This window comes from Cavia porcellus, unplaced genomic scaffold (genome assembly GCF_034190915.1).
Source record: "Cavia porcellus strain 051 isolate PalLab524CR breed Dunkin Hartley unplaced genomic scaffold, mCavPor4.1 scaffold_16, whole genome shotgun sequence".
In the NCBI taxonomy this organism is placed as follows: Eukaryota; Metazoa; Chordata; class Mammalia; order Rodentia; family Caviidae; genus Cavia; species Cavia porcellus.
In genome coordinates this window covers 24,377,983-24,397,043 of record NW_026947499.1, presented here as the reverse complement: position 1 = coordinate 24,397,043, position 19,061 = coordinate 24,377,983, and the positions used below count along the sequence as shown (strand labels likewise).

At 36.6% G+C, this 19,061-nt stretch overlaps 1 protein-coding gene across 14 annotated transcripts in view; it reads left to right on the top strand.

Annotated features, from left to right (window-relative positions):
- The window catches only part of Mtmr3 (myotubularin related protein 3), a 132,441-nt gene that overhangs the window by 78,858 nt on the left and 34,522 nt on the right, over nucleotides 1-19,061 (top strand). For 10 of the 14 annotated variants that reach the window (XM_013141764.3, XM_063225963.1, XM_013141762.3 and 7 more), the window contains 5 exons: nucleotides 4,880-4,969; nucleotides 5,349-5,465; nucleotides 8,186-8,218; nucleotides 13,099-13,181; nucleotides 15,296-15,462. In XM_013141764.3, the coding sequence (XP_012997218.1) occupies nucleotides 4,880-4,969; nucleotides 5,349-5,465; nucleotides 8,186-8,218; nucleotides 13,099-13,181; nucleotides 15,296-15,462 (490 nt within the window). The remainder of the gene's footprint in view (nucleotides 1-4,879; nucleotides 4,970-5,348; nucleotides 5,466-8,185; nucleotides 8,219-13,098; nucleotides 13,182-15,295; nucleotides 15,463-19,061) is intronic. The other 4 variants (XM_005007269.4, XM_005007268.4, XM_005007270.4 and 1 more) reach the window with 1 other exon arrangement.

Below are 19,061 nucleotides of genomic sequence, written 5' to 3'. Positions count from 1 at the left end.
CTTTTCCTCCTTTCTTCCTCCTCTTCTCCACTTTCTGTTTATCCTCTTTCTCCTCCTTCTCTCACACTTTTCCTCCTTCCCTTAAGCCCCTCCTTTTCTAGTTCTGTGCTACATTATTCCAGTTCTGAGCTGTTCAGTTCAATTCTGACCCAACAGAAAACTGGGTCAGGGAATCACTTAAGAGAAATAATGAACACCTCTATAAAATGGTTTTAAACACAATGAAAGTTTAAGTCTTATATATTTATGTGAGTTTAAAAGCTAGTTAATGTGATAGTGAGAAAGTATGTTTAAAGTGTACTTTTGTTTATAAGAATCTTTAAGTCCCTGCCCACTATATTTTTATGGCATTTCCTTCCTGTCCTCCATGGCATATGAGAAAAACTGTCCTTAAATTCGAGATTCACCACATTTTTTCTCTTTATGCCTCTTTAAGTGTAAATACTTAAAAACATAAATAAGTTTTTGGGTTTTTTAAAAACCTAGTACTTATAAAATAAAAATTGATTCCTTAAAAAAATGGACCTCCCCAAGTAACTTCCTCCCACTTCTTCACTCATTTGTGGACCTGAGAAAATGAGTGGAAAGGGACGAAGTGCAGATTGACAAAACGCTTTTGACAAATTATTTTGGTGATTATAGGACTGGAGCCATTTCCAGACCTTGGAATACCCTGAATAATTATATTACTTGCAAAGAACACCAAACTCTATAATATCAGCTTTATTAAAGTTCACCAATTTCCTTAAGTACAGTGTTTGTTTTGGCTGTATGAGAAACTTGAAAAGACTTTAAATTTTGCTGTTGAAATTATTGTCAGCTATAATTTTTTTTTTTTTTTTGAAGATAGGATCTTGTTATGTAGTCAGGCCAGACTTGAACTCAAAGCAGTCCTCTTCCCTCACTTTTCCTGAGTACTGAATTATAGGCATGAATCACCACATCCTATTGTCAGCTGTAGTTCTTAGCAATCATGGTCAATCCCTAGCAATCATAGAGAAGTGACATTAATTCACATGGTCCTTTGAAAATAAACATCTATGTTTAGATTGAAGTTTTGTAATTTTTCATACTATTTATAAAGTTATTTATAAAGTTTTTTTCTAATTTGAAGACATTTGTTTCTTTCTAAATTTTAAATACCAAATTTTTAAAAAAAGGAGGAGGGAACCATGGAAACCTACAGTCATAATAGTGCCCTTATGCAAGGGATAGGTCAGGTCAGTCAACTAGTAGAAAAAATGCTGGGCTAGTCAGTGAGGTGCTTGTTGTTAAGTTATTCAGGATGGCTTTCCCTATTATGGCTTAACAATAGGAATATAGTTTTAGAGGAAATGTGACTTTTCAAATCAAAACAACTTTAATTGGTATGTATTTAGTATTAAACTATATAATTGGTATATATTTAGTATTTAAGTACAGTCTGGAGCAGCAGTTCTGGCACTCTTTAGTGTCAGGATCTTTTTTACATTCTTAAATTATTGAGGACTGCCAAGAGGAATTGCATATGTATCTTTATGTACTGTATGGCAGATCAAAGCTGAAAAATCTTTAAAAATGTCCATAAAATTATTTGAAAATAAGAGTAACAAACCAATTATATGGTAGCATATATAGCATATTTGTTGAAAAATAACTTTTTCTCATCCAAAATAGTGTGGAGAATGTTATTGTTGGTGCACTGTTCCAATCTCAGCTTTGTTTGTTTGTTTGTTTTTTGTACTGGGACTCAAACTCATGACCTCACACTTATCAGGCAAGTGCTTGTGTCCCCAGACTATTTGTTTGTTTTTTGAGACAGAGTTTTGCTATATATATGGTTCAGGCTGGTTTTGAACTCATTATGTGGCCCAGGCCTCGTGCCTTAACCTCCTGAATATGAAGGTTACTGGGGTACACCACCACACCAGGCTACTTTCCAGATCTCTTCAATGTTTGGCTTAGATGTCAGGTAGGTTCTCATCTACTGTTGCATTCAGTTACAGTGTGTTCTTTTGTTTCAAACATAGGAGGAAAATCCAGCCTTATGTAAAATAGGAAGTTAGAAAAGGAAAGAATATTTTAAGTTTTTTCAGATAATTGTATTTTTCTTTGATACTACCCAAAACTTGACTAGTTGTAGGTTTTTTTGTTTTGCCCCCCCCCCCCCCCCCGCCCCAAGATCAAACTCATGACCTTGCACTTGCTTGCCAGGCAGGCGCTCATGCTACTGAACTAAATCCCAGGCCCTAGTGGTAGGCTTTTAAAGGTTAGTTGCAGGGTGGAATCTGAAACTGTATCAGTGAGCTTTTGGTATTCTTTATTTTAAAACTGTTGATGTATCTTGCAAGCTTGCTTGCTTGCTTGCTTCCTTCCTTCCTGGGGTAGGGAGCCAGCTGGGTTTTGAACCCAGGGTCTGAACATGCTAGGTAAGCTTTCTACCACTGAAATACATTCTGAGCCCTTATCTTCCACTTTAAATGAGTCTTTGCATGACTTTTTAATTTTGAGACAGGATTTCAGTTAAGTTGCTAGGTTGTCCAGTTTAACCTTTATGAACTTCTTGCCTTGGCCTCCCAGAGTGCTGGGTTTTCAGGCTTGTTCACTGTACTTGGCCCATGCATGATTTTTAAACATCTTACAAATGTTGACTTATAATTTATTTTTTAAAAAAGAAAATCACATTTCATAATACCACTAATTTTATAACAGTCCCCGAAGTATTTCGAAGCTGCTAAATTCATGATGGCAGATGGTAGGTCTTCCAAAGTGGTAATTTTTGCAGAAAATCTTTGTCATTGGCAGCTGATGCTGTGATTTGGAGAAAAGATCTGCCAAATTCCCTAGTCTGAATGTTCATGGTTTGTCCATCAGTTACTCTTTGAATTAAAAACAGTACTTTTAAAAATGACTAGTTCAGCATATAATTCGTATAATTGCACAAGTACTTTATTTACCTTGAGACAACCATAATATTTCAGTGTAATTTTCCTTTTTTGTTATTTCATTCTTATTGAAATTGGTGCTAATTGTTTGATTGTGCCTGCAATTTTACCCACCAGTTCTTTTTGCGTTGTTAGAACAAATATCAGCATATTAGGAAAAAAGGCAAATAGTGTTTTAATGTCATCAATGTAGTTGTGACTTCACAAGGCCCCTTTTATAAAGGCCTTAGAATCTGCACGTTAGAGAACCACATTGATAGTGTAGTATCGTTTTATGGTTATGGTTATTGTTAGATGAAATCTTGTTTATAGGTAGAACATTTTCCTCTTTGAGAAGATTTATAAAATTGTTGGAATTGTGATAAATAGCATGTACAGAAATGTTTAATAACTAGTTGAAATCACTAGTACTGTCAATTGAATATTTTAAGGATTTTGCTGTTTTAAGAAATTGTGTGTAGCACTTGCCTAGCATGCAAAAAGGTTGCATTTGATCTGTAGTGTTAGGGGTGGTGCAGTTTAAATAGATTCTGTCATAATTTATAGTCAGATTTTCTGATAGATTGCATTTCTCTTGGGCCTTTCTATACTATGAAAACTTACAATGTAAAAGATTCCTGTTATGGTTTATATCTGAAATACTCTCCAAAGCCTCATGAGTTCATAGGTGGGACTTTTTGGAGGTGACTGTTGTCTGATATTCATCATTGATTAATCCTCTGATAGGTTTAGAACTGGGTGTGACATGGAGAGGTGGGCATGATCTGGAAGGATATTTATGTGTGTGTATGTCTGTCTGTCTCTTTTTTCTTCCCTTGGTCCTCCTCTTTCTCTTTCCTCACATGCCGTAGACTATTTCTCCTCTGCCATGTGGTCCTGCTTTGGAGCCAGACAACTATGAACTGTGAGCCAAAATAAAGCTCTCCATTTTTAACTTGTAGTTGTTAGGTATTTTTTTTCTCCTGCAACAAGAAAGTAATTAAGATAATATTTTTTTTATACAAATGATAATCCGGGTGGAATTGAGACAAGCATTTTTTGCTTCTTTTGAAATTGACTTAACAGAAACAGACCATTTTGTAATGTAAGGTAAACTAGGGATAATGGTTCATATGATTTTAGTTTGGGATTTTTTTTTTTTTTTAAAGACAGGATCTTGCTATGTAGTTCAGCCTGGCCTTAAATTCTCGGTGATCCTCCTGCCTCAGGCTCCCAAATGCTGGAGTTACAGGCATGTACCATCATGCCTGACTCATTTTATTCTCAAGTAATTGAATGTACCTCTCAAAAATAAGAATTTGAGATTATAATTTAAAGAGGACAACACTATTTCAGTTTCTCTTTAGAGTGATTGTACTAATAACCTACTGTGCCCAGCAGAGATGGTATAATGTCTGATTTTTTTTTTTTTTACATTAATGTAGTCTCAGATTAGAGTAACCTATTTTAGTTAGCTTTTCATTCCTGTAACAATACCTGAGGTCACTTTAAAAGGAGGAGAAGTTTATTCTGTCTCAGTTTTAAGAGATTTTAGTGCATTGTTGGTTGAGTTGTTTTGGGGCCTTTGGACTGAGAGTGCTTCAGAATGGAAACAAGTGGCAGAGGAAGCTTCTTACCTCAGGAAGACTAGGAAGCAAAGAAAAAGGGGCTCCGCTCCTAATATCTTCTCTAAAGGAAGCTCCCAGTGACCTATCTCCTCCTTCCTGTTAGGCCTGCCACCTCCCCAGTAGTGCCACATACTGGCAGCCAATCCTTTAACACAGAGGGTCACAGGGTGACACATAACATCTAATATAATGGATGGAACACTTTTGAAATGTTGTTTGCTTGTTTGCTTTTCTGCCTGTTTGCCTTTGTCATTGGATTTCTGTTGGGATTATATGAGTAAACATGGCAGAAAAAGTGAATCTGGATCACTAGAAATCTTATAGTTAAAAATTTCTGGATTTTTCCAGGATGAAGAGACTCGGCACAGTCTTGAATGCATCCAGGCCAATCAGATCTTTCCCAGGAAGCAGCTGATTAGGGAGGATGAGAATCTGCAGGTAATTAAGGATACTTTCAGTTGTATCATATAATGTTTAGCATCATAGTAATGATTTAACAAAGCTAATGAGTTGAAGTGATGCCTCATAAAATATGTATTTTTTTCTTATAGTAGACACATAAAATGTGACTTGGAAGACATCTCTCATTTTAGCAAAGCTTATTTTCTGAGAATTACTTTTTGAGATGATTTTCTCTGTCATTGTTTTAGTGGTCCAGAATTTTCATAATTAGGTGTATTTGAATTAAATGGGTGTAAATCTTTAGGTCTCTTACTCATTTGCTTTAAACTTGAGTGACCATCCATTCTCCCTGGCCCATGTTTGAAACCTGCTTTACTCCTTCAAAGCTCTGAAGGATTTCTTCTTCCTTTTGAAGGTTCCTTTCCTTGAGCTTCATGGAGAGAGCACAGAGTATGTGGGCCGTGCAGAGGATGCCATCATTGCCCTTTCTAATTATAGACTTCACATCAAATTCAAGGAGTCTCTTGTTAATGTAAGTAATTATTAACTAGTCTCCTTTTAGGTAACTTGAGAAAGAAGTTGAAAAACAGTAATGTTCTCAAGGAGAAGAGAGTCATACAGAACTGGGTGTGTGAAAGCACTGTGTGCTCTACTTTTCTCTCAATTTAACACAACATTCGATTAGTAAGCAGATCTTATGCTTTATTTAAAATGATTCCCTTAGTTGTCAGCTGAGAGGTTTATTGTTTAACACTGAATGCTCTGTACTAGATCTTGCTGTATTGGTTTACAAAAGTACAATGACTGAATAAGCTTTTATTCCTTAATCTGTGGTGGTTTCTAGCTGCTTAATTTGAGATAATTTTCTGTGTCTCGGTGTCAAATGATGAGATGTTCTTTGAGCTTACAGCAAACTCTCATTATAGGATGAAGTTACTCTATTGGCTTGTAAGTGGTATAAGTGTAGATGTTAAGTAAAATGCTTATTTGCATAATGGACTATATATTACTGAAGAAAGGGAAGGCTCTCAATTCTCTAGGGTACTTTTGCCCCTTTTCATTTATAAGAGCCTCTCCATGAACTGATTCTTCCAGGGCATTGCCATCATTAATGTCTTAAATGAAACCTATAAGGGCTCTAAAGTTCATGTACTTTCACTTAACAAATAACCATCATCATTTCTTGCTTTTCAGTGTTATGCTTTCTGTACCTCAGAGCTAGCATAGAGAAATGTGTTATGGCACCTTAAAAAGAGTTCAGGACTATCCTTCCATCTGATAGGTTATTTTGGGGTTTATTTGGGGTTTCTTTAAAATCTGTCACATTCATTCATCTTGCCAGTTCGAAAGTTACCTCTTCCTGAAGTCTCATTCTTTGATTTATAATCCAGTGGCTACATTTGCTTTGTAGTTGATATTTATAATTTACTTATTGTTACTATTTGTAGTTAAACATTTATGTTTTGGAGCTGTTTTAGTCTGAATTCCTTCCTCTCAATGAACTCGTCCTTCCAGAGCACTACTATCATCTCACTTTTGCACCCTCTACCTTGTCTCTTCCTACCCAGAGACCTTCTGTTCATCTATCACAACTCAGCTTAGTTGATAATTTCATCTGTGAACTTGTACTCAGTCCTAGTTCCCTCTCTGATGGTTAATTAGACTCACATGGTTTCTTCTGTATTTTAAACATATTTTTCCAGCATTTACTAGACATGTAACTTTTTGCTTACTCATCTTTGTATCTTCAGAATCTAGCATGTCTCCTGATTATCATGCTGTCCAATAAATATTAAGTGAATTGAAGTTAATGTGGATTTGAAGTAAATATTAGACCATTTTCTATGTTTTGAATTTAAAGTACATTCATTAAAACAATGTATAAATAGACCTGTGTCATCATTTGTCTCTAACAGTATCTGTACAAGTAGGTTATTATCTGTGTTCTTTTTTGACCCATTTCCTCAACATAAAATGTGTCTTCTTGAATTTGTAACCCTCTAAAGCTTGGAGCCTACATGTCACTTAAAAACCTCAAATAATGGCTTTCCCTAGGTGGGTGGGGCAGGAGAAAGAGAGAGATAGTGCATAAATATTTTGGTATTGTGGTGATTATAAACATTTCATACTACAATAGACTGATGTTTCTCCATACCAGTACCTTAATCTTGATACACTTAGTACTAAGGTTCTGTGTTACTTTTCTCTTTACTGAGATAAAAATACCCAACATCAAAAGTTAAAGGAGGATTTATTTAGCTCACATTTGTAGAAGTTTCAGTCTATCATTGGCTAGCTTCAGTTAGGATGACATGGTGGATCTTCTGGTAGCAAAACAACAAGGGACAAGACCAGCCTCTTTCTGTCTAATATTGTATTCAGGCTACTAGTATTAAGGCTATACTAAACCAGTGTACTGATTTAGTGATCAGTGTCCTTAATCCTAACACTGTACCATGAACCAGTCACACACTGCATTCAGCCACCTCTGAAAAAGTCCCACCTATAACCATATGAAGCTTTAAGAGGACATCCAAAACACAAACTATAGCAGGTTCCTAAAATCTGGGTTACTCCAGAAGATAATGGCCCTTCCTGCATTAGGTCTTGGATGGAGACCAGAGTATTGGTATTGATGTTGCCCCTAATTTCCACTCCTCTTCCTCCCTCTGTCAGATAAGTTGTTCAGTAAAATACGTGAGATCAGTAGGACCCCTTTCCTGCTTCTCTCATCATATTCAGCACAGTACATGAGGTGCCAAAGACCCCTGATAGAGGTTATTATTATCTAAATCAAACACATTTAAACTCAATCAGAACTCAAATGTGCCATCTCTGTTAATGGCGTGCCCCACTTTGTGTCATTTAGCATGTTAGAAAGTGACTTACCATCATTTTAAACAGCTTGCTGATAGCATGTATTTTGTTTTAATTTCACAGCACATTGAGTAAAATGTGTCTGTAGGATTAGATAACCATAAACACCATTAGTCTATACACATTGAGTCATTATTCAAGTTTCAGAATAAAGAACCTCTGTACAGGTGGAGTTCATTTGTAGCGTTTAAGGAATGAATTGCTCTGTTCTGTTTCCCAAACTATATTTTACACACACACACACACACACACACACACACACACACACACACACACAGAGCTATATTTCTTGAAGCTTAGATAATTTATAAATAAGTAACTGTTCAACTGGAGTTTATGAAAGTTTAAAATAATTTTTGTTGTATAATTCAATAGACTGCTTCTCCCTCTACTGCTTCTGAAATCCCAGTAAGTAGCATGAGAGTCCGAAGTGGTTGCCGCACCTGTGCTTGGAACAAATTGGTTTTGTGTGTCAGATGTTCACCTTGAAAATCAATAAAATATATCCTTTCTGCATGAGCCTGTTCCCTGTCACCAAAGTTCTAGTAGTGAGCTCTGATGATATCAATTTGTGGGGTAAAGATGAAGCCTCAGTTTATATAAGCAGTGGAATAATGACCTTTAAAAACTGTAGGCCAAACTGTAATAACAATTATAGAACCAACATTAGTGTTTAAGAGGATGTTAAAATATCTGTTTCTAGGCTGACCTGTCAGTGCCTGTTGGGAAAAAGTATAGAAATACAGCAGCTGGAAACACCTCTCTTTAGTATTTCTTTGCATTTTCCATTATCCAGCAACCACTTTTATTTCCTAAGCACCAGAGGGAGGAATTTTCTAGCATTTTTGTACCAATGCAAGCTTCTGAAACAAGTACCAAGGGAAATACCTTTTTTAGGTCCAGAGTAAACAGAGTTTGTTTTGTTTTGGTTTCAGGAATTGCAGGGTGTTGGTCTTTATTTTATGAAAATTTTCCTCCTCTGACTGGTCTTTAAACAAAATAATTTAATGAAATTCTGTAGTTTATTACAGATTTTAGGTTCAAAGTCATTACTTATATTTTTATTCATACTACCATTTTTACTTCAGATGTGTACATGGGGTTAGTAATGACTAATACGTCCTGTTCAGTCAATTAAAATGAATGGTTGTTTCTTGCGCTTTAAAGTAATGTACATGCACACACAGCCAGAATGAAGTAAGGAGGTAAATATAGCAAAATATGATACTAGATTGCTGTGTAATGTGACAGTATTGTGGATCTTTAACACATTTGCATGTCTTATTAAGTTTTAAACTGCTGTTCTTTGCTTTTTTGGTTTGATGCTCATGGGTTTTGGTATTTGGGATGTAGCTTTTGGCCTTTTGAAGACTTGATTAACAGCATTTAGTGTGTTTGATGCATTGTTTGAACATGAATTTGATGGAGTTTGTAATAGAATTAGCACTGTAATGAGAGAGAATTAGCTAGAAGAAAAGGAGAAAGAAATTGAAATGTTCATGATGGAGCCATAATTTTTATGTCTTAAAAATTGGTGGCTCTGATTTGAATTTGATTGTTCACACTGGCTTGAATCACCCATAGTACATGGATGACTGTCCTATCAGGTGGCTTATGCTACTTTTTAGGAGATCTTTGATTACATTAATATGAAGAAAAATGTTGATTTAGCAGACCAGATTCATCATGTTACAGTTCCTTAAGGAAACCATCAAAATGGTATAAATTGTTATATAGCTAATTTATGGTACAGCAATTGTAAATGCGTATTATACATACCAGTAGTGGGGTACTTGTACGATTTCCATGTTAAAATTTAGAGAATTGGGCTGGGATTTTAGCTCAGCGGCATAAGTACCTGCCTTGCAAGCAGGCGGTCGTGAGTTCGATCCCCGGTACTGATAAAAAGGAAAAAGAAAAAAAAAATTTAGAGAATTATTGATAAACTATTCATGGGTATAAATAAATTTAATTAAATAAATTTTTTTGATTATTATAATGCTTAATTGATATGAATAATATTAAAATTTATATTTGGCAGTAATTTTTTAACTTCAAGCAATTAATTTGTTTTATTTATAGAGTTTTTATTTTATTAGTAAAAAGAGTTATAAAGGTGATTTAGATCTGCTTGTACCACCAATGCTTCAAGCAGACAGGAGTGTGTTAAAGGGTGGGGTGGAGATGAGGTACTGAATCTATGGGCTGGTGATGAGAAAGTAACTTCAGATTTCTTCTACAGACAGAATTGCCTCCAATGATCTTTGTTTAAATTTTAATTTTCTTATGTCTGGTGGAGAGGCCACTTCTTTTGTTAAAGATAATCAAAGTATACAGACAAGAAGGATGATCTTAGAGGAACAAATGCAATATATATATATGGTGGAAGGATCCCAGGCTAGAGGGCAGATAAAAATTCTGGCCTAGACTTTGGTGTTAGTTTGTAGGGTACCTGTTTAACCTCCCTGAGCTAGGAGATAGTCTGGCATTAATCTTTATCTTTTGCTGATGAGGTTGGTTATTGAGTATACCTTATAGAAATAGTGACAGGTCTTTTTCATACGTGAGGAAAGTTGAAAAAGCTAGATCAGAGGATAGGCCTTAAAGTAGAAAAATTTAGTTATTTTTTGGTTAGATGTATGCAGGTGGGGGAGGAAGCTTGCTCTACCTTTTTGAAAAGATGAGGCAGTCTGTGGAGGAAGTACTTGAAGGGGAAGCAGAATCGAGAAGTGAAAAGATATAAATTGGGTTTCTCTTTGAAGTGTCATTATTTTTGCTATACATTGAACTTCCCTGCATGTGATAATCTGCATGAGGATTAAAATTTGTTGTTCTTCATATCTGTGACTAAGTGTATATATATAATTGTTTTTGTTGACTTCCTAGTATCTTCAGTCTGATTTAAATGAGTAGAACCAACATTTTGTTCTTAAAAATGTGATGCAAATTTGCTTATTGAATGGACTTTAGTTAGCAGATACAGTGGTACCTGGGTTCACAAACAATTCTTTCCATGATTCACGTTGCAGACTGAATTGGACAAGAACCAAATAAAATTCAGTGGTTAGGTTCAGTGTTGACCTTACAGGGAAATTTGATTGGATTCTTATCTAGTTTGGTTTGCTACCAGAATCATGGAAAGAATTAAGTTTGTGAACTGATGTACCACTGTAATTTGCATGCCCTGGAGTGTTTTTTGTTATTATTCTGGAAATTCTTGTAAGAGCCTTTGGGCTTTGGTCTAGTAATAGTGATATAAAACTTACATAGACTTTTGTGGCAAAGTTGCACATTGTGACTGCTAATAAATAGACTTATTGGTTTTCATCTTTTCTAGCAGTAAGAAAGGCAGTTGAAGGGAACCTGGGATGCAAATGAGTGCTGGCAGAGCAACCACTCCAGTTGGATTTGTAAAACTCACTCTCACTTCACCCCTAGACTTTTCTCAGGCCCTGTACACAAATTACTAAATTGTGACCATTTGAGATTCAAAAAGCACAAACTGGGTGGCATTTAATAAGGCAGACTGTTAACCTAAGGAAACCAATAAACAGGTGGATCTTTAACTGGTAAAATTTTAGAAAAGCAAGACTAGAATTCAGGCTTTTTAGTTGCTAGTCTGGTAGTTCCTAGGCATGGGATTGAGGGCAGCCAGTTATAATACATTTTAAAAATAAAGCAGTGAGAGTCTACTGTAGGACACCCAAAGGACTGGCCTCAGAACAAATCAGTGTCATCTTCTAATCTGTTTTAATCTCTATTCCTTCTTTATAATTATATTACAGTAACATCTCTATCAACACCCAACCCCTCAACCTACTCCCAGCCCCCATGCAACAGATCTATCTCAAAAGAATTTTTAGGCTCATCAGCTGCATTTTAGAGTTAAGGACTTTTAAAAACAGAGAACCAAAGGTTTTTTTCTTGCAGAACACAAGCAAGGTTTCTTAGTCTTTTTTGTAACTACCAATCCTCTTATAATTGCAGAGGACGTTTTCTAGATTATAGAGAGAAGCAAGAAGCCTTTAACCGTGAAGATATTTTACTTTTTTCTCTTCTTTAATCCCTGTCCCAATTTCTGTTTGTGTCAAACTTCCAGCACTGGCTTATTTCTGATCTCCATATCCTGGTTTTGAGAATTCTCTGTCGACTCTGGCAGCTTGGGGGGGGTGGTGGTGGCGGAGCAGAGTTTATAGGAAGCCTGTTTCTGAAACTGGCTCAACTGACAGTGGGCCACCCTGTGCAGGCAGCCTTCTTGTTTCTGTCTGCATTGGAGGAAATCTCCATACTAATTCTCATGTTAAACAGAACTGTTGGAATGCTACTTGCAAGTCTCAGAGCTACATTTTGGCAGGGCTTAATATATTGTATTCATCCTTCTTGTAAGGGATGAATATCCACTTAATCATTTATCAGGATCTTTTAAGGTTTGGACATTGCTTTTTGAAGCTAGAGGTGATTTCAGGAACCAGGGGAGGGAGGGAAGACCTGTCAACCTAAGAATTTGTACCCTCTTCAGATCCCCTCCCTAACAGTCTTCCTTATCAGTTCTCTTTCCACTATTATATAGAGTCCTGTGTTTAGTAGAGTCTGGTGACCAGATTGACAGGGCAGGAATCATTCAAGCCCACTCAGACTTCAAGCCATGTTTGGTGACTGGTCTTTGAAGCTAGTTAAATTACCTAGTTTTAGGGTCTTTGATTATTGTATGACATTTTCCCTTCCTCCTGATAATATGTGGATCTGTTTTTCTGAGCACAGATCCTGCCTGCCATAATCTTTTCTTTGCAGTGCATTGGCAATTTAGGTTTCCTTCAATTTAAGAGCCTCCTTTGCTGATGCTAAGTCCTAAGTTCACTCTGTCATTTGGTATAACCAACAAATAGAGTCCCATTTGCACTCAGATATTTAGTCCTTTTCGGTAAGCAAGGAAGGATTATTATTCTGCTACTCTTCATCTTTTGTGTCAGTATATATTCTAGCTAGCTATAGCATTTAAAAGTAAAACTTTGAGAAATCAGCTTACAAACATAATGCTAGAGAAATGTATTCCACTCTTCTTCCAGAGGTGATGCTTCTTTGTTGTCTTCATGTATGCCATGACTTGAGGTTACTGATAAGTGAGGGAAGCTCCAATTCATTCTGTAGTAAATCACTTGAGTGCTTAATCCAGCTAAATTTGTAGTTCTGTTTCTTTACCCTTAGAGCTTTCTAGTCAGTCTTGTTGGACACATTGAAGAACTGCAAGGTCTGTGCCTTTTTGACTAAGACTTCTTTTTTAATTGTAGGTTCCATTACAGCTTATAGAAAGTGTTGAATGTCGAGATATATTTCAACTTCATTTGACTTGCAAAGACTGCAAAGTTATCAGGTATGTGGTATGTTTGTGCAGCTGCTTTGTGAAAAACATTTTTAAAAGAATGGATACATGATTCAGAAACTCAGCAAAATACTTAGCTTTGTTAAGAATAATTCTTAAGTTAGTTAGTGCCTGAAATATTTTACCTTTAGGATATTTTACATGTTGATGGATGCTTTTTCTTTTTTTATTTGAAAATAATCAAATCTTTAAAACATATAAGAATAGTACACTACTATTCCATTTACTAAGTCACCCATAGTTAACACTTTCTCTCAATTTGCTTTATCATTTGCAGAGTCCTTCACTATGTGAGTGTGTGTTTGTTTGTGTATTAGAAGGAGAAAATTTTTTTTCCAAAGCAATTTGAGAGTAAATTACAGAAGTATGGCTGTTTAACTCCAAAATACTTTGTGTGCTTCTAAAAATAAAGAATTTTTGTACATGACCATGACATCATTATCAACTTCACAGTTTTATATCAATATATTTTATCTAGTTTACTATGAATGTTTAAATTTTGATGGTTGACCTAATGATTGTTGTTTATGGCATTCTCCCCTACCTTTACCTCAATGACTACAGGATTCAGTCCAGGTCAGGTAATACATGTAACTTCATGACTTGAGAGCCTTCTTTAATGTGCAACATTTTCCTTAGCCTTTCTTTGTCTTTTATGACTTTTATATTTCAAAGAATATGTCTTTTGTTCTAATAGAATTTGTTTCTCATTTTGTATTTTTCCAGCATTTTCTCAAAATTAAATTGAGATTTCTTAGCTGGAATACTGAATACATGGCAATGTGCCTTTTTCAGGATATTATATGGTAGTATTACATCCAGAGGTAGACAGTCCACTTGTCCCTCAGTGATGAATTTTGATTACTTAGTCAAGATGTCACTTGATTTTTGTATAATTTCTGTAGTTCCTAATACTTTAAGAAAATGCAGATATCTTATTTTGCATCAGAATTTCTCCTTAGGTTAGCATTCTTAATGATTTTTATTTGATCTCACTGTAGTGATTGCAAAATGATACCTTTTAAACTCTTCAGATTTTATTCCTTTGATCCATTTGTTGGCGTACCAGTAAATATTGTGTGCTGGCATATTGATGAGCCACATTGACTGAGACAAGAGAGAGGTTTAAGTGACTTTCTTAGTTGTTTTTGTTGTTGTTGTTGTTACTGTTTTGGTACCAGAAATCAAACTTAGGACCTTGCACTTGCAGAACTTGCCAAGCAGGTTCTGTGCTGCTAAGCTACATTTCTGGGCCTAGTGACCTTCTTAGTTTTAAGGTGAATGTATAAATTGCTTTTGAGCCAGAGTTACTTCTTCAGTGAAGCAGTTGTGGTAGCACACACCTATAATCCCAGTATTCTAGAAAATTGAGGCAGGTGAATCTCAGATTTGAGCACCCATACACACCACCACTTAGCAACTTAGCAAGACTTGTCTCTCAAAATTTGAGGGAAAAAGGAGATGGGGGCTAGGAATGTAGGTCAGTGAAAAAATCCTGGGTTCAGTTCCCGGTAGAGCCAAAAAAAACCAACATCCTCTACACACACACACACATACACACACGCATGCACGTAGGACTCCCTAACTGGATAAAAATAGTGTGGTGGTTCATTTTTTAGTTTGGCCTACCATATCACAATAAGATAAAAAGGACTTTGTAAACCTTTTGAGAAGGATAACCATAAAACTGAAATATAATGAAATCTCACCCCTGAAAGAGGGTAGCTACCCATTTTTCTTTAATTGTCATTAATCTCCTAAGAGGTTTCATTAAATTAAAAGAATAGATTTCATGTATGTCAGGTTCCTTTTGATGTTTATACTGTTGACTAAAGTTTGTTGGGCCCATTTTTATTATAAATGGTATTACATATGTGAAATACTGCTTGTAATGTGTTCTCTATTGTAGTTACCCACTTCACTATGAATAGAGTCTTGTTTTGTTTTTGTTTTTGGTGCTGGGGATTGAAATCACGACCTCGTGTTTGCCAAGCAGGCACTTTAAATCCCCAGCCCTGAATACAGTATCTTGAAATGGTGACTTTCCTTAGATTTCACAGTCAAGTATTATCTGATTGCATTCCTATTTGTTTGGCTTTGCAAAGGTGTCAGTTCTCAACGTTTGAGCAGTGTCAAGATTGGCTCAAGAGGCTGAACAATGCAATTCGACCACCTGCTAAAATAGAAGATCTCTTTTCATTTGCATACCATGCTTGGTGCATGGAGGTCTACGCCAGTGAAAAAGAACAACATGGAGACCTGTGCAGACCAGGTAAGGCTTTTCTAAAATATGTAGATGACCAGGAGTTTTATCAAGCTAAGCTGAAGGTCAAGGTATACTTAACATGAAGTGAAATGCTTTGGCCTTCATATATTCAATCAATATATATTTTATGGAGTGCCTAGCATATGCCCATTCTCCTAAATGTAATAGAGCATGTTTTCTACCTTCTAGAGGAAAGGAAGAATACTGGATTTGGTATCACATCCTGCTGGAATTAAAGGCAACTCTAAAAAGATTCATAGATATTATAAAATCCTGAATGGAAGGAAACTGCAAGTTTTGTGTACATGTTTGAGAAAACTGCATTAAAAGTGACTGTTGTGTAGATTTTGCAAGTTGAATGGGGATAAATTGATTAAAAAATGGGGAAGAGAACGTTAGACAATAAATGGCATTGATAGAGGTATGCAGGTGTGAGGACAGAGAATAGCAAAATGCAAAATGGCCTCTTCTATCACATTTGTTTTAAATCATAGGTAACCTGTGGTCACTGCTTTTTGCCTATAGATAAAGAAACATTTAGAGAGGCCAAGTGCCTTCCTCAGCTTCAATTAGAGACACTGAGCGTGTACTGAAATCTAAATTTCCTGACTCCTCACATTGTCTTTCTCCTCTTCAGTATCTTTCTTCTTCTGAAATGGCTGACCAAGATCATGTTATTTCATTGTATATAGTTTTCTATAAACTTTATGTTGCCATAAATAGATTTTTGCTTGTCCATAACTGGCTTTTCAGTATGTCAAGCTTAGAAGTTGTGAGCCTCGTATGAATATTTACTGTATAGACTCTGTGTGTATGTGTGTGTGTGTTACTGAGGATTGTACCCAGGAGCTTGTGCATAATAGCAGGCACTGTACTGCTGAGCTAATTTCCTAGCCCTTTTTGAGTTATCGTCACACTGCACTGCCCATGGTGGCCTTGAACATGTGATCATCCTGCCTCAGCAGATTTTTGCCTCAAATTTTTAATTTTAATCCAGTGTCTCTAGTCTAAGTCAGTCCTTAGTCGTTTTAAACATTTAAAGCTAATCTAGCTATGTGCGTAATTGGTTTATTCCCTGCTCATCACTGATTAAAGCTTTTGGCTCAGATTATTTTGTTTATTTAATATAATACTTATGTTTTAAGTATTTTATTCAAAAAGATGCTCTGATGAATACTTTTGTTTGGTCTGCATGATCTTGTCAAATAGGGTAGGCCAGTTTTAGGAACAAAACAAAGAGAGGCTCAGGCTCAGGGGTAAAGACTATTATTAAGACCCAATGCTACTTATTAAAAAGAAAAATGAATTTAAGTCCAACCCTCACTTACTGAGAGTCAGGTCTGTGGGGTTCTGTGGATACAGAGCCTGAAGAATGGAGGAATCTGCTTTGTTGGAGCTTTAGGAAAAGTCTCAGAACCCAAACTTCTTCCAAGCCCGTCCCAGTGAGTAAAATCCATAGTCATCCACTAGAGACCACATCAACCTTGAAAGTTTATGTGAGGGTACTTAAACCATCTCTCACTTTACTCTTAACATCTTTTATTGACATGCCATTATATTTTGAGGGTTTTTTTTCCCCCAGTTTACAGCTGTTTTAAAATTTTGGGTTTTTTTAAATGATAAGTTACAGGCTAGGAAGTGTACAAATCTTACGTATTTGCAGTTTTTTTAAACTAAAGCAACCGAAATGTGTTTATTTAATAATATGCATTGCAAAAGTTCAACCAGAGACTTACTTAAAAAACAAATAAAACAAAACAACACCACAGCTCAAGATAAAATGTCCTACACAGAAATCAAGAAAAGGACAGACTGAAGAAATAAAAAAGACACCACAAGGTTAGGCTGGTGAGCCTGGGTCAGGGCTCTTGGCTAGAGACTTGCTTTGAGTGGGTTTCTTGCAGGTACTTCTTAAAAGCTGTGCGGTTTTTTCAAAACTCTGCAGCATGTGTGTTCAAAGGACTATCAATGTTGGTTTCTCCTACCAGGCTCTGGATAGACAGGATAGTCCTCATGTTGTACAAGGCGGACCATTTGTCCTGGACATCCAGGCAGATGTTGCCCTGGGTGTCCACATTGGGTTGGTAGCAGGGAGTAAGCAACTTCACTGTGGATGTGTTGTAAGGGTAGCCACTGGGGGACTCCAGGGAGAGAGAGCTTGTACTGCAGGTCTTCATACTCTGTATCAGGTGCTCCATGGATGGTCCCTATCCTTTTGAAAAGGTTGTCTGACTCAGGGAAGGCAGGAATTAGTGGGTTCTGTCCTAGATCCTCGATCTCCAAACAAGTGTACGATGGAGGTTAAATAAAAAGAGACAAATTGTATGATTTTTAGGGCTCCAGGAGGGTCAAAACCCTTTAATTAAGCTCAAGGCTTCGAGGGTAAAAGCAAAGGAGTCTGAATCAGTCCACTTATATTAGCACCAAGGACAAAGGACGGAGAAACTAAGTAAAGTGCAGGCAATGAGCAGGACCTTGGGAGTCACGTCAAGGATGTCTCCAAGTCGTGAATCAAGTTAATTTAGTAGCACTGTCTTATTGTGAAGACATGGTAGAAGTGAGACTGTAGGAGTAATCTTTGTAGCTACAGACTCTACCTTATTGATTGAGGTTGGATCCAGAGTGTCCGCAGCTGTGACCTTATCCCCAGCTGTGACCTTATGTTGCCCTTTGAGGTATCTCTGGTCTCACAGGCCACTACCGGCCTCAGCCAGGACCCAGTGATTCATAGAGGTTCACTTACTATGAATCAGCTCCCGTCGCCAGGCAAGGGGCCTAGGCCTAGGACAGATTCACAGATAAACATAGAAAGCCAATTAGTGAAATTTAAATCCTGCTCAGAGCAGCTTCATAGTGGTCTCCAATAGAAATTCCTTTGTCACCAGACATTATGAGGGTCATCAGCTCCTTTTTTATGTGCAGCAGTTCGGAGAGTCCATTAGGACAGTGCTGGCACAGAGATAGGAACTTGGAGAACAGCACTGCAACTGCAAGCTTGCAGAGTTTTTAGTGATTGCATCTTATATATTTTTTAGTTTCTACCATTTCCTCGAAGAATTAACTTAAGGATTGCATCCTGTTGCATTATTATATGAGAACTCTGATTTATTTTAAGATCTCTAACTCCAAGAAGTAGTCCCCAGTTTTGGTTTGCTAGCCAGAGATGAAAAGCTCTCATCTCTTTTTTTGGTTTTGTTTTGTTTTGTTTTGTTTCGTGTTAGTACCAGGAATCAAACTCACAATATGCTTGCTGCTATGATAAACCCCTGACCCAAAAAGCTTTCATCTTTTTATGGGGTGTTATTTTGTTGATAATTTTAGTTGTTTCTTTTGTATTTAAACCAACTCTTAGGATATTACTAAGATTTACCATGTGAAAGCTGTACTCCTATTTATAAGTGAGTTTGTCCTAAGGAAGAGGGTCCTGAGGTCCTTCTTTACCTAATGACATCTGGTATTCTTTGGCCATCAGGCTATGGAGATAGCCACAATGTCCAGTGGTTTTTCAGGGGCAGCTGTATGTGTGTGTGTGTGTGTGTGAGTGTGTGTGTGTATGTGTATGTATGTACATACCAAATAAAACTCAAGACCATGCACTTGCCAGG